Genomic DNA, 13,042 nt, shown 5'->3' on the forward strand with positions numbered 1-13,042 from the left:
GGGCATGGGTCTTCCTCTCCATGAGTCCCTAACCCACCCCCAAGACAGCTTAAGCCGCCGCTGTGCTGGACGACTATGCCAGGCTGCCGGGTGATGATGGTCTGGAGGCTAAATTTTAAAGGTGTGATTAATATTTTTAAGGGGGTGGGGGGGATCGGTGATCACTGGGGTACTGTGTGGGGGTCTGTTTTATGTGTTTGCTGTGCTTATCTGGTGACTTTAGGTGTTTTTTTGTGACTTAGACCATGTTCCATCTAGACTCTTGTAAAACTTTCGGTTATAAATGCTGTACAACTAAATCTAAGCCGGCCCACGTCCCGCCCAACTCCCGCCCTCGACACACCTCCCGAAACGCCCCGTTTAGCTTTGGTCGTTCAGCGGCACTATGAAGGCCTAGGTTGTTTAGAAATACGTCCAAAATCCATTTTTATTATTGGCACTTGGACGTATTTGGATAATGTTCATCCAAATGCCGACTTAGGCCGGTTTTTGGACATTTTTCTCTTTCGATTATGAGCCCCTTAATGTATGAGCTTATTAGTAATAGCTTTTTATGTTTTAAATGTACAGTATGTTTAGTGTATGAGAAGGCAGATTATAGGTCTTTTAAATAAATAAATAAATATCCTTCAATGGGATGCAGTGCGTGGCCCTTGCTCATCTCTTGATTGCCTATGACAGAGCACAGATTAGACAATTGAGTTTTATGATAATTGGTGACATTTCAAATAAAGATCCCACCCGGAAAAGCATCTCGTCCCTTTCCCACTTCTTTTTACTGTTCTTCTAGCCTTCATGGGAATTTTGTGCTGTTTCTATTTTGTAAAAGTCAATAAACCATTCTTAAGGTAGTCTTGAGGTAATCACTACTCATCCCAGGGGATAATCTGCATGGAATTTCCTTTTCGGGATGCTGCTGACTGTGATTGGAGTGGCCAATGTTGTAGACAAGATACTGGGCTTAATGGACCTGTAGTATGACCCAGATGGCAGTTCTTATGTTCTTATCTAGCGAAGAGCTCAGGAGAGTATGCAGATTGCTTTCTCTTCCCATCCTTGATCTAGCAGGGACAACAGTTTTTTGGGGACAGAGTTTCCTAACCAGTGTGCCTTCAGACCGCATTAGATGTGCTATGGACTAAAGTTCTTGTTGCCCAAATTCAGACCAGCACATGAGCTCTGCACTTAACATCTTGTAGCAATAGAAGATGACAGTAGTAGCTCTTTAAAAAGTAAGTACTCCTTTCTAGCACATATGTAGTCATAGAAATATGATGGCAGATAAAGGCCAAATGGCCCATCTAGTCTGCCCATCTGCAGCATCTACTATCTCCTCCTCTCCCTATTGGCTAAGGCTCTTACCATTTGCATCTCCTCTCCCTATTGGCTAAGGCTCTTTATACCTGCATTGTGATGTCATAGAGTTTTATGGTTATAGAAACATAGGAACATGATGGCAGATAAAGGCCAAATAGCCCATCTGCAACATCCACTATCTCCTCTCCCTATTGGCTAAGGCTTTTAACATTTGCATCTCCTCTTCCTATAGGCTAAGGCTGTTTACACTTGCATTGTGAGGTCATAGAGCTTTATGATTATAGAAACATGATGGCAGATAAAGGCCAAATGGCCCATCCAGTCTGCCCATCCACAGTAACCATTATCTCTTTCTCTCTCCCAGAGATCCCACATGCCTAACCCAGGCCCTTTTGAATTCGGATACAGTCTCTGTCTCCACCACCTCTTCTGGAGACTGTTCCACGCATTTACCACCCTTTCTGTAAAAAAGTATTTCCTTCGATTACTCCAGAGCCTCTTAACTTCATCCCGTGCCCTCTCATTGAAGTTTCCTTTCAAATGAAAGAGACTCGACTCATGCACATTTACATTACATAAATATTTAAATCTCTCTTATCATATTTATTTAAAAAATTTATCAACCGCCTATTTCTAGGTGGCATTACAAAAGTAACATTCACAGAATGGAACAGACATGACTTATGCAAACATCTCAAATTACAAATCATTCCATGTAAACACTGGGTTCACAGATCCTCACATTACACTCATCCTAAAACCATCATTGAGCAAAACATCTTTTATTAGAATGCCTCTATAAAAAGTGTGGTTTTAAGCATTTTTTTAAACTACTGAATATCAGATAGAGCCCTTTGCGGTCCAGTTAATTTGTTCCACAGTGTTTCTCTCATAATGTATTTTTGAAAAGTCCATCAATGACAATTGTATCGCACCCTCAGATCTCAGAGTGGTCGGTAGATAGGAATCCCATGGTAAATGACTCTGTAAACCAAAGTTAATGTCTTGAAAATAATACGTGATCGCACAGGTAGCCAATGCAGTTTCTTCAGCCAAAGTGTTATGTATTCAAATTTTCTAACCCCACAAATTAACCTTGTGGCAGCATTTTGGATCATTTGTAATACTTTACACTGTACTTTTGAAATTCCTAAATAAAGGGCATTGCAATAGTTCAGTTTTGATAAAACTATCGTTTGTACCACGATCCGGAAATCATATATTGACATCATCGAACATTGGAAAGGAAAATTGGATGTCGTCAGCATAAATACGATATGCTACCTCTATTTTACGAAGGCTCTCCCCTAGTGAGGACAAGTACAAATTAAACAGTAATGCACTAAGGGCAGATCCCTGTGGTAAACCTTTACTCATTGGCTTACTATTAGACAGTTCCCCGCTGTTTTGTACCTTAAACATACAATCTTGAAAATAAGATGTAAGCTATTGTAACACTGTCCCACCCACACCCATTTGCAACAGGATATGGCAATCAACTGTATCAAAGACTGAAGATACATCCAGTGAAACAAAACAGATGATATAATTTTGATCCATCCATCTTTTCAATTGGTGAACAATAGTCATCATCAATGTCTCAACAATATGTCCTGCCTGAAATCTGAATTGATGCCAATTGAGGTTTTTTTTTCTTTCAACAAATTCCTCTAGTTGTTCTAAAACAGCCTTTTCAATAAATGGTAGAGCTGGAATACGTTTTTTAAAATTTTGTTTTATTGTGGCTTACTAATCTCCTCCCTACTCGCACATGCTTTCTCCCCCGTGAATAACACATTAGTTAACTCCTCGAACCATACCTACCAATATATATTCAGATTCCTAAATAAGCAACCACCATCTGTATCCAATAAACTTCTTCCTTCAATGTTAGATAATTTTCTTCTGTTACTCGAATATATTGTTATTCTCCACTGTATTCTGCAATTTACTTGAATCTTTGCTATGTAATTCTCTCGGAAAAATCCAGATATCTTCTAATTTGTAACTCTCTACCGTATCATGTAACTTACATGAATCTTTGTTATGTAATTCTCTCGGAAATGTCCAGATCTCTTCTAATTTGTAATCCGCTTAAAACCGCAAGGCACAGGCGGAATAGAAATCACTAATGTAATGTAATGTAATATAACCTGACTGTAGAGATCTATTAACAATCATTGCAAGTGAAGGTATCAAACTGTTTCCTAGCTTTTGAACAATAGTGAGCGAACAAGGATCATCCACCGCTCTTGTTGAACGTAAAGATTGTATATTTTTTGTAAGTACCTCCTCACTAAGTTCCAAAAAACTAGACCATTTAGAAATTGTTTCTGATTCTAAGACATCAACAAGTTCTTCCATGCCCTTAATATTCCCATACAACCCTTCCATCTTTTTAACCATAAAATTTAAGTATTCCACGGCTTTCCTCCAAAGTAAACAGATTGGGATCTTTAAGTCTGTCCCCATATGCCTTATGACGAAGACCACACACCATTTTAGTAGCCTTCCTCTGGACTGACTCCATCCTTTTTATATCTTTTTGAAGGTGCGGCCTCCAGAATTGTACACAATAGTCTAAATGAGGTCTCACCAGAGTCTTATACAGGGGCATCAATACCTCCTTTTTCCTACTGGCCATACCTCTCCCTATGCACCCTAGCATCCTTCTAGCTTTCGCTGTCATCTTTTCAACTTGTTTGGCCACCATAAGATCATCACTTACAATCACACCCAAGTCCCGCTCTTCTGTCATGCACATAAGTTCTTCACCCTCTAAACTGTACCGTTCCCTCGGGTTTTTGCAGGCCAAATGCATGACCTTGCATTTCTTAGCAAACTTCACTAGGTCTTTCTTCATGTTATTCACACCATCCTGTGTGTCAAGTCTTTTGCTGATTTTGGTATCATCCGCAAAGAGGCAAATCTTACCCGATAGCCCTTCAGCAATATCGTTTATAAACATGTTAAAAAGAACAGGCCCAAGAACAGAACCTCGAGGCACACCACTGGTAATCCCTTTCCTCAGAGTGATCTCCATTGACCACTACCCTCTGTTGCTGTCCACTCAACCAGTTCTTGACCCAGCCCATCACTTTGGCACCCATCCTGAGGGCACTCAGTTTATTAGACCTCTGTGTGGAACACTGTCAAAGACTTTGCTAAAATCTAAATTCACCACATCTAACGCACTCCCTCTATGCAATTCTCTGGTCACCCAATCAAAGAAATTGACCAGATTTGTCTGACAAGACCTACCTCTAGTGAATCTATGTTGACTCCGATCCTGTAATCCACAGGATTCCAGAAGCTTGACCATTTTCTGTTATAAAAGTGTTTCCATTAATTTGCTTACTACAGAAGTCAGACTTACCGGCCTGTAATTCCCTACTTCTTCCTTACTTGCACTTTTGTGGAGAGGAACCATATCCACCCTTCTCTAGTCCTCCGGTATCACTCACAACTCTAGAGAAGCATTTAAAAGGTCAGTCAGCGGATCCACTAGAACTTCCCGAAGTTCCTTCAGCACCCTTGGATGTACACCATCCAGCCCCATTGCTTTGTCTACTTTTAATTTAGCTAGCTCCTCATGAACATAACCCTCTGAAAATCGATCAGGGTCTTCCACTCCTCCATCCGTATTCATATTTGTCTTCTGCAGTCCCTCTCCTGGCACTTCAGCCATAATTCAAATCAAATAAATTGGAACATAATCATTCCAGGTGGATTTCCAGGTAGCACACAGTGATGAACCCACTCCCCTTGGAAAAAGGGTACAGATCCCCATAAAATGCTCTTAGTTTCCTCAGGTAAATTAATATTCAGTAGCTCTGATTTGGCCATATTCATCATAAACCCAGACAATCTTCCATATTCCCAAAACTCATGTATTACCACTCTCACTAAATAAAAATTCATCTGCAAACAAACTCAGCTTATATTCCTTACCATTCACCCCGCAGTCCCATAATCATAGCCTGATCTCGCACCCGTTGAGCTAAAGGTTCAATCATTAAGGCAAGCAATATGGGCAAGAGTGAGCTTTGATGCGCTTTGCACATCCTTCAAAAGTACCAGAGCTCACTGGGAATTTCTCTTTGAAGATGTGTTTGCTGATCTGTGTGGATTTTGAAACTTGCCTCCTTAGTGAGCATTATTCATGTTTCAGCAAATTCAGCCAGCTATGCTTCTTTGGGATAGTTATTCAACAAATGCAGCCTTTGTCCTCTTTACAGATTTGAGGTACAGGCTCTGATGCTTAACACTGTTTCTTAACACCGCTAAAACATTCAAAGTAAATATATTCTATTGCCATCATGCGGTTTTTAGACTTTGCTCATAAGGTATGAAGATGATTACTTCTAATTATGTTGCAAAATGTGAGGCAGTGTTGCAGGTTTGATTTTTTTTTTTTAACCTTTTTACACTTGATAATAACCACCACTGGGTGGTGCCAGAGACTGTAGTACAATCGGGATTCGGGGACAAAGCTACAATAGATGAGATCTGCTCCATTCACGATTTGCTAGACCTTTGTCATCTCCTCATTTGAGAACCATCCCATCCTCTTTATCATTTTGGTTGTCCTTTGTGCCTTTTCTGATTCTGTTATTTGTTGGGTTTGTTGGTTTTTTTAGGTGATGTGACCAAAATGCACACAATACCAGAGATTCATTCACGTTATTGGGTGATGCAGAGGCACTACATTTTTTTGTTTTATTCTCTTATTTTTCCCTAATAATTCTGAACATTCCGTTTCCTTTTTTATGTTTTTCTTGCAAACCCTAAGAAATCTATTCCACTTCAGGGCATGTTTTCTCAGCTGTGTGCAGAGAATAACGGCTATCCCTTTGGATTGATGGCCTCAGAGCTCCTTTATGCTTGGGCAAGACATATTTATATGATAGTTATTAGGTGGTGGTTTATTAAATGGTCAGATTTGAAGAACATCAATGTAAATAGGTAGCCAAAGAGTTAGCAAAGTAGTCTGTATACTTCATAAACATTTGGTGGTAGTGATTTGGACCATTGGCAAATGCTGGTCATTCCCATCTGAGAGACCTGGGGATGCTGTGGAGAAGGTTCTCATTGCATCTGAAGTGGTGAGGGAGTCCCAGTTACTGCAAAATAGCAATAACTAGTGTCCAGATTTGAGGCCCATGATTTATCGGGTTTGGAAGAGTCTGGCCCCTCCCTGAGAACTTGATGCAGTGACTGAAATGAAATGAGTTGGGGGTAAGGGGAGAATGTGAAGCAAGGGGGAGAAATCCCCAGATATTTTCAGAAAAAGATACTTGGCTCCAAATTCCAGAGGAGGAAGAGGAAATTGGCCAACTCATTGCATGTATTACTTTTGTATAGTTTGAATTAAGATGAAATCATTCTGGTTAATTATCACATTTTTGTCTGTTGCTTGATTTTCTGCTGTGCAGCCTCATCAATGCGTTGTTACTTGACAGTCAGCCTAATATAGAATGTATCATGTTTTATTTTTGAAGGGGAGAGGGGACGACAGATTTGTGCTTTTTGGTAGAAAAACATTTCACACATTTGTTTCTGATATCGAAGGAAACGTTCTCCATTTATATATTGTTTCTTGTTAGATAATGAAAAATCTGGCTTGTGGTGGTCTGGCCTGGAGCTGAAAACTGTATCAGTAGGCAGGCTGGGAAAATGTATGTAGTGGCAACAGAGGGGAAAATATAGATGTCTTAGGCAAGTGCTGTATGTGTTAAAAGCAAAGTTGGGTCTCTTCCCTTGAGCCATGTTGCAGATGGCACATAGTAATAACCATTAGTGTAAGGTAACCATTGATAAAAGACCACATATGGTTTCATTTGAACTCTAAATGCCAGTCAAAATATATAGGAAGAGGGGAAAAGATTTTTTTGGTTTTCTTTATTTCCAATTTAATTTTTCTACTTTTTTAGTTTTTGTTTGCTACTTTTTTTAATGGGGTGAATTTCAGGGTTTACAGTATTTTTCTTTTTTTTTTTTTTTTTACGGGGGTTAGGGGGAACCTTTCTTCCACTACTGTTTGCTTTACTTGTTTAATCACCTCACACCATCTTTATTCCCTTCAGTTTCTTGCCCCATCCTTTCTCCTTTCCAAATCCCTCCTTTACCCCATTTAAGAAGTAAAAATGTAAACTAAGCCTAAAACACATTTTTCCCTACTTTTTAAAGTGATTTTTTCTTAGTGTTATTTTTAAATCTATTATGCATTAACATCTTAGCTTATTATTTACAAAGCTCCCAATATTCAAAAGGATTTAACTGGGCAGGAGAGGCTCCTGTAGGATTAAACCTGGCACACAATATTCAGTCAACACAAGCAGAATACCAAACAAATAGAATAAATCACCAAAAGGTATTCACCAAAAGGTAAACTCCCGACAGGCCCTGTTTCGCAATTGCTAAGAAATAACGAAAGTCAGTCAGTTGGTATACTCTTTAAACACTGTACAAAGTCAAATTTCAATATCACTTACTGCTTCAAAAAATCTTCTTAGAGAAAATGGCAACTCGGCATATGTCTTGGTTTAAGAGCGCGTGTTGACGTCAATACTCTCCAATCGGAAGTTATGTTTCCATATACAATTTCAGGGATACTTTTTGATTGGACTGCTCAAATTTTACCCCTTCTGATTGGAGATGTTTACCCCTTCCGATTGGAGAGTTTTACCCCTTCTGATTGGAGAGTATTGACGTCAACATGCACTCTTAAACCAAGACAGATGCCGAGTCGCCATTTTCTCTAAGAAGATTTTTGAAGCAGTAGCTTGTTTTCAAATGTAAGTGATATTGAAATTTGACTTTGTATAGTGGTTAAAGAGTATACCAACTGACTGTGACTTTCGTTATTTCTTAGCAATTGCAAAACAGGGCCTGTTGGGAGTTATAAGATGGGAGTTACAAGATTTTCATTACGCTGAATCTCTGCACCGGGAAAGTGTGGTCTATCGAGCAGCGGTGATCTTTCCTATATCTGAGGATATTATTGAGCTTAGTGCAGGTTGCTTTTTCTTTTTTGTCACAAGCATTGCTATCTGAAGAGAAGTTAATATATTTAAACATTTACTGCATCTTAACGGAGTTTTTCTATGACAACTTAGTAATTGTCATAGTAGTTTCCCGAGTTTGTTCTCAGGGAACACTGAGGTCTTTTCTTTGAATTAGGACCCTGCCTTAATCAGTCTGAGATAGTGGGATATATTGAGTGAATACCTTTTGGTGATTTACACAATATTCAGTACCACTTAACCGATTAGTGCTGCTATAGGCTAACTGGCTATCTCCTAACTAGATACAAGGGATGTTCAATAATTTATCTACTTCAGTAGGAAAGAAAAGAGTTTTTTAAAAAAAAATTTGTTTTATTTTTCATTATAGTCCCCTGATAGCTCCACTTCTTCTGCAGTTGACTTTAATCCCTTTGAAAAGAATTCTTCTGTTTGACCTTCAAACCAGGACTTCACAGCTTTCTTGACATTTTCATCACTTGAAAACCACTGTCCACAGAGAGATTTCTTCAAAACTCAGAAGAGGAAATAATCCGAGGGATCCAGGTCGGGACTGTAGAGTGCATGGTTCACATTCTCAGATGGCAGCCTGTGATTGTCGTGACATGCGCACTGGCACATTGTCATGAGGACGCAGCATGCCTGCTGTGAGTTTTCCTTGTCTTTTCTCCTTGATCGACTACTGCAAAGCGACCATTGTGTTGGCATAACTCTCCCCGGTTATGGTTGTCTTGTGTGGCATGAACTCCAGAAGCAAAAGTCCTTTATCATCCTGCAAGACAATTGCCATGACGTTGTTTGTAGATTTTTCTGTCTTGAAATTTTTTTGGGTTAGGGCAGGGATAGGGAACTCCGGTCCTCGAGAGCCATATTCCAGTCGGGTTTTCAGTATTTCCCCAATGAATATGCATTGAAAGCAGTGCATGCACATAGATCTCATGCATATTCATTGGGGAAATCCTGAAAACCCAACTGGAATACGGCTCTCGAGGACCGGAGTTCCCTACTCCTGTGTTAGGTGATTACTCGTGCTTCCACTGCACTGACTCCATTTTGGAATTGGGATCTCTGTGATAGACCCGAGTCTCATCTCCAGTCACCAAATGATGAAAAAAATTCATGTGGTCTTCATGGAGCATCTCCAAGTTCTCCTGACAGCACTGAAACTTCGTGGCCTTCTGACATGGCATCAGCATTCTTGGAACCCAACTTGCACTAACCTTGGACACGCCCAACTTTTCATGAATTATTTTTCAAACTGTACCTGCCGAGATGACCATTTCTTCAGCTATTCGGGAAACCTTAATTTGTTTGCCTGACAAAATTAACTCTCTGACTATTTTGCACATTTCTGTCTTTTTCAATGGACTCTCTACCCCACTTAGTGCTTACTCCAAAATTTTACTTTGTAGGATGATGGGGCAGACTCATCATAAACTGCAGTCATGCGTTCATGGATCTCCTTTGACTTTTCCCCTTCTTTTGTGAGAAATTTTTCTAGCAGTTTCTTGATTTGCGCAAGGACTCTCCTGACATCCTGTCTCTTGGAATGTTAGACTCACACTGAGCCATAAGACATCATAGTATGCACAGACTTGTTTCAACATGCTTGCTACTTTCTTTCATACTCAGATAAATTATTGAATGCCCCTTGTAGGTTAAGGGCAATTTTCAGACTGCCAACTGGATAACTAACTGCATAAAATTTAGGATAGCAAAAAGACTGTCCAAACTTTTCTGTGCCAGGCACTAGTCTGAATATTGGCTGGTGACTAGTGAGATCCAGGTATTTCATGCTAGGAACTGCACATTCCATGACATTGGATATCTAGAGTCAGTTCAGCCCTGGCTGTTAATGGCTTAGATTCACATACCAGTACAGGCATGTGCACTGGGACGGAGTTAATGATGAGCCTGGAGCTGGCAGCAAAATTTCCGTTCTGTAATTTTCATTTGCTATTTTTCCTCTTTCTTTTTTCATACTTTTTGTATATTCGTTTTAATTGTGAACTGCTCAGGTGTATATATCAATGAATGGGTAGATCAATCAGGGGAATTTTTTAACACATGTATTAACAAAAATCTGCTCTAAAAAAATTGCATAGATTTTAGTTCGTGTTTTATTTCATCAGCTTGATTATGTAATACTCTCTAGTGTGCAGGAGACAAAGAGTTCGTAATATTTTCTTTTTCTTTATTTTAGGTAAAGAAGAAGAATTGCCAAAGAAACCACTAGGGCAGCTTCCACCAGAACCTCAACCTTTAGTCCTTAATCATGTGGTCAATGGACAAAAAACTACTACTGAACTGGCTACTCAGACTAGGACTGACAAGATACATGAAAAACAGCATGAGATTTCTCTTGAAAATGACAGAGAGAGAAATAATTCTCTGGAAAAATCATCACTGAAATTGCAAAGGCGAGGACCAGTAGATAAGCAGGACAGACAAAATAAAGGTGATCTGGAATACTGGAAGAGTCCTCAAACAGTAAGAGCGCAGGAAAATCCACAACACACATTCAGTAATGCTGCTGCTGCTGCTAACCAAAACGCCAATGCTACTTCAACGGTAACGAAGGACTTTGTACCTAAGTGGCGCAAACCTGCTACTAAAACTGCAGAGAGCACAATGAAATCTGCTTTAGATATCAAGAGCAAATCGGTCAACTACAGCTTGGCAGGTCCTGCAACCAGTCCTGGGGAGGCCAGAGCGTTTCTAGTCAAGAAGAAAAGTGGGAGGGTTTTGAATGTTGATGAAGGCAAGAGGGGCTCCAATGCATCACAGTATGACAATGTTCCTGCAGTTGACTATGAACATGAGATTCGTGCTGAGGAGCTGGGAAAAAGGTCTGGTTTCCAGAGTCCAAGGAATCTGAATTCTCTCAGCAGTTCAAATGCAAGGCATCCTTCGAAAAGTTCTAGTCCACCAAAAATATTAAATAGTCCTGGTTTCAACCTACAGCCAAGATCCCCAAAGCACACCTTGCAGTCTGACATTGCTGACCGCGGCCCTTTCGTAAAACAACCAGCACCCTCCTATAGTGGCCTGCCTGTTTATAATGAAAACCGGTCTAAGTATTACCCCAGGCTTGCTTCTCCGCCCTACAGTTATGGAAATATGGCAAACCTTTCCAGTAATGCTTACAGTACAAACTTTGATTTTCCTCCCGATAAACCGTATTTGAATTCTTACCCTCCCAATCAACAGAATTCTCTTTTAACACCTACTACCCGCATAGACGTCTTACCTGCTGATATAAATACAACTCTGAATTCGGGAAATTCTAGACAGCCTGTAGGCAGCAAATATGTATTACCACCACCCGTGGATTATTTGCCAAACAGTGAAAAATATTTAGATTCTGACTCGTGGAACAAAGATGCCAGCCGAAGTCACCTAGGAAATATGCAGAAGTCTCCAACTTTTCATCAAACACCCATTCAAGACTATAACTTTTCATCCATTTCTATGTCCAGTCCAATAAGATATAGGACCTCACCATATTTGGAACAGCAGGGTTCACCACAATACCAACTCTCAAGTCCCCGGGTTGGTACCTACCGTTACCGAAACCCTGGAGAAGGGCTGACCGTACAGGAGTCTGTGATGCTGTGAGATGAGATGTTTACTGAGAGTTTTCAGAAACATGAACTGCATTGAATTGCTATGTTTATAAATTCCAGAGCAGTATTTGTGTACAAGGACCAAAATCCCCTTATTTGTGAAGCTAAATTTAGAAACACTGTGAAAAGAAGTTTGAATTTCAGTGTAAACACTAAATTTGAACATGTAGGTGTGTACAGTATACTGGTATGATTGAAGGGTTCTTATGCATATAAACATAGCAATTAAAGGGCAACAATCCCCAGTTAGGTCTAAAAAGTCCTGGCAATTAGAAAAACAGGTAACAATATGTACAGGAACCTAATTTTCAGTCGTTTCAAAAATGAAGTTACTGTATTTATTTATTTAAAGAAATGATGTACATTGTTTACATGCTCTTATGCGAGAGATTTTTGTAGTTTTTTTCTTTTTGTTTTAAATGTTCTCCTTTGAGAAAACGCCACCCTTTGAATTTGTATGTAAATTACTCTTTTGATAACGGCTGTCTTTTCAGACCCAGATGACAATGTGGTGTCCCCTGTCCTACCATTATTGTTTTGTCTTCATTTTAAGTGTATACTTTTCCATTCTTGAGTTGTATATACAGTAAACCCCCCATGAATTTGTGGTTCACGAATCGCGGACTCAGTAATTTGCGGTATTTTCTGAAGTTACACTAATCAGGAGCTGCTTTGACACGCTATCTGGTGTGTCAAAGCAGCTCCTGATTGGTGTAGCCTGACTTAGTAACAGGAAGAGGCGGTCGGAGCATACCGCGAGTGATTTTCTGCACCCACCGGCACCCTAGCTGCCCTCTCCTTCCTTTTGACAGGCGAAAAACCGTATTTGCGGTTTCTCGAAATTACGAACCCCCACAAATTTCGGGGGAGTACTGTAATTTGACTTTTGTGCTTACATTGTATTTTACGTTGGTTTATACTGCTTTGAGGGAAGGACGTAATGGAGAGTTTTTAAATAACCGAGATGGCAATTTGATTGGCCCGGATCATTGTTTTGTGTTTGAACTATGTCGAAGACCAGAAATGAATTTGATGGGAAGCGGCATCCTACACCATGTAACAGTGGCATACCCT

General features: G+C 39.9%; 1 protein-coding gene across 3 annotated transcripts in view; it reads left to right on the plus strand.

The window, feature by feature from the left end:
- Positions 1 to 12,657, plus strand: part of USP6NL (USP6 N-terminal like) — a 163,806-nt gene extending 151,149 nt beyond the window's left edge. For all 3 annotated transcript variants that reach the window (XM_033957921.1, XM_033957922.1, XM_033957919.1), the window contains exon 14: positions 10,546 to 12,657. In XM_033957921.1, coding sequence (XP_033813812.1) covers positions 10,546 to 11,960 — 1,415 coding nt within the window. In that variant the 3' untranslated portion in view covers positions 11,961 to 12,657. The remainder of the gene's footprint in view (positions 1 to 10,545) is intronic.
- Positions 12,658 to 13,042: the final 385 nt, after the last annotated feature.

Source organism: Geotrypetes seraphini, chromosome 9 (genome assembly GCF_902459505.1).
Source record: "Geotrypetes seraphini chromosome 9, aGeoSer1.1, whole genome shotgun sequence".
NCBI lineage: Eukaryota > Metazoa > Chordata > Amphibia > Gymnophiona > Dermophiidae > Geotrypetes > Geotrypetes seraphini.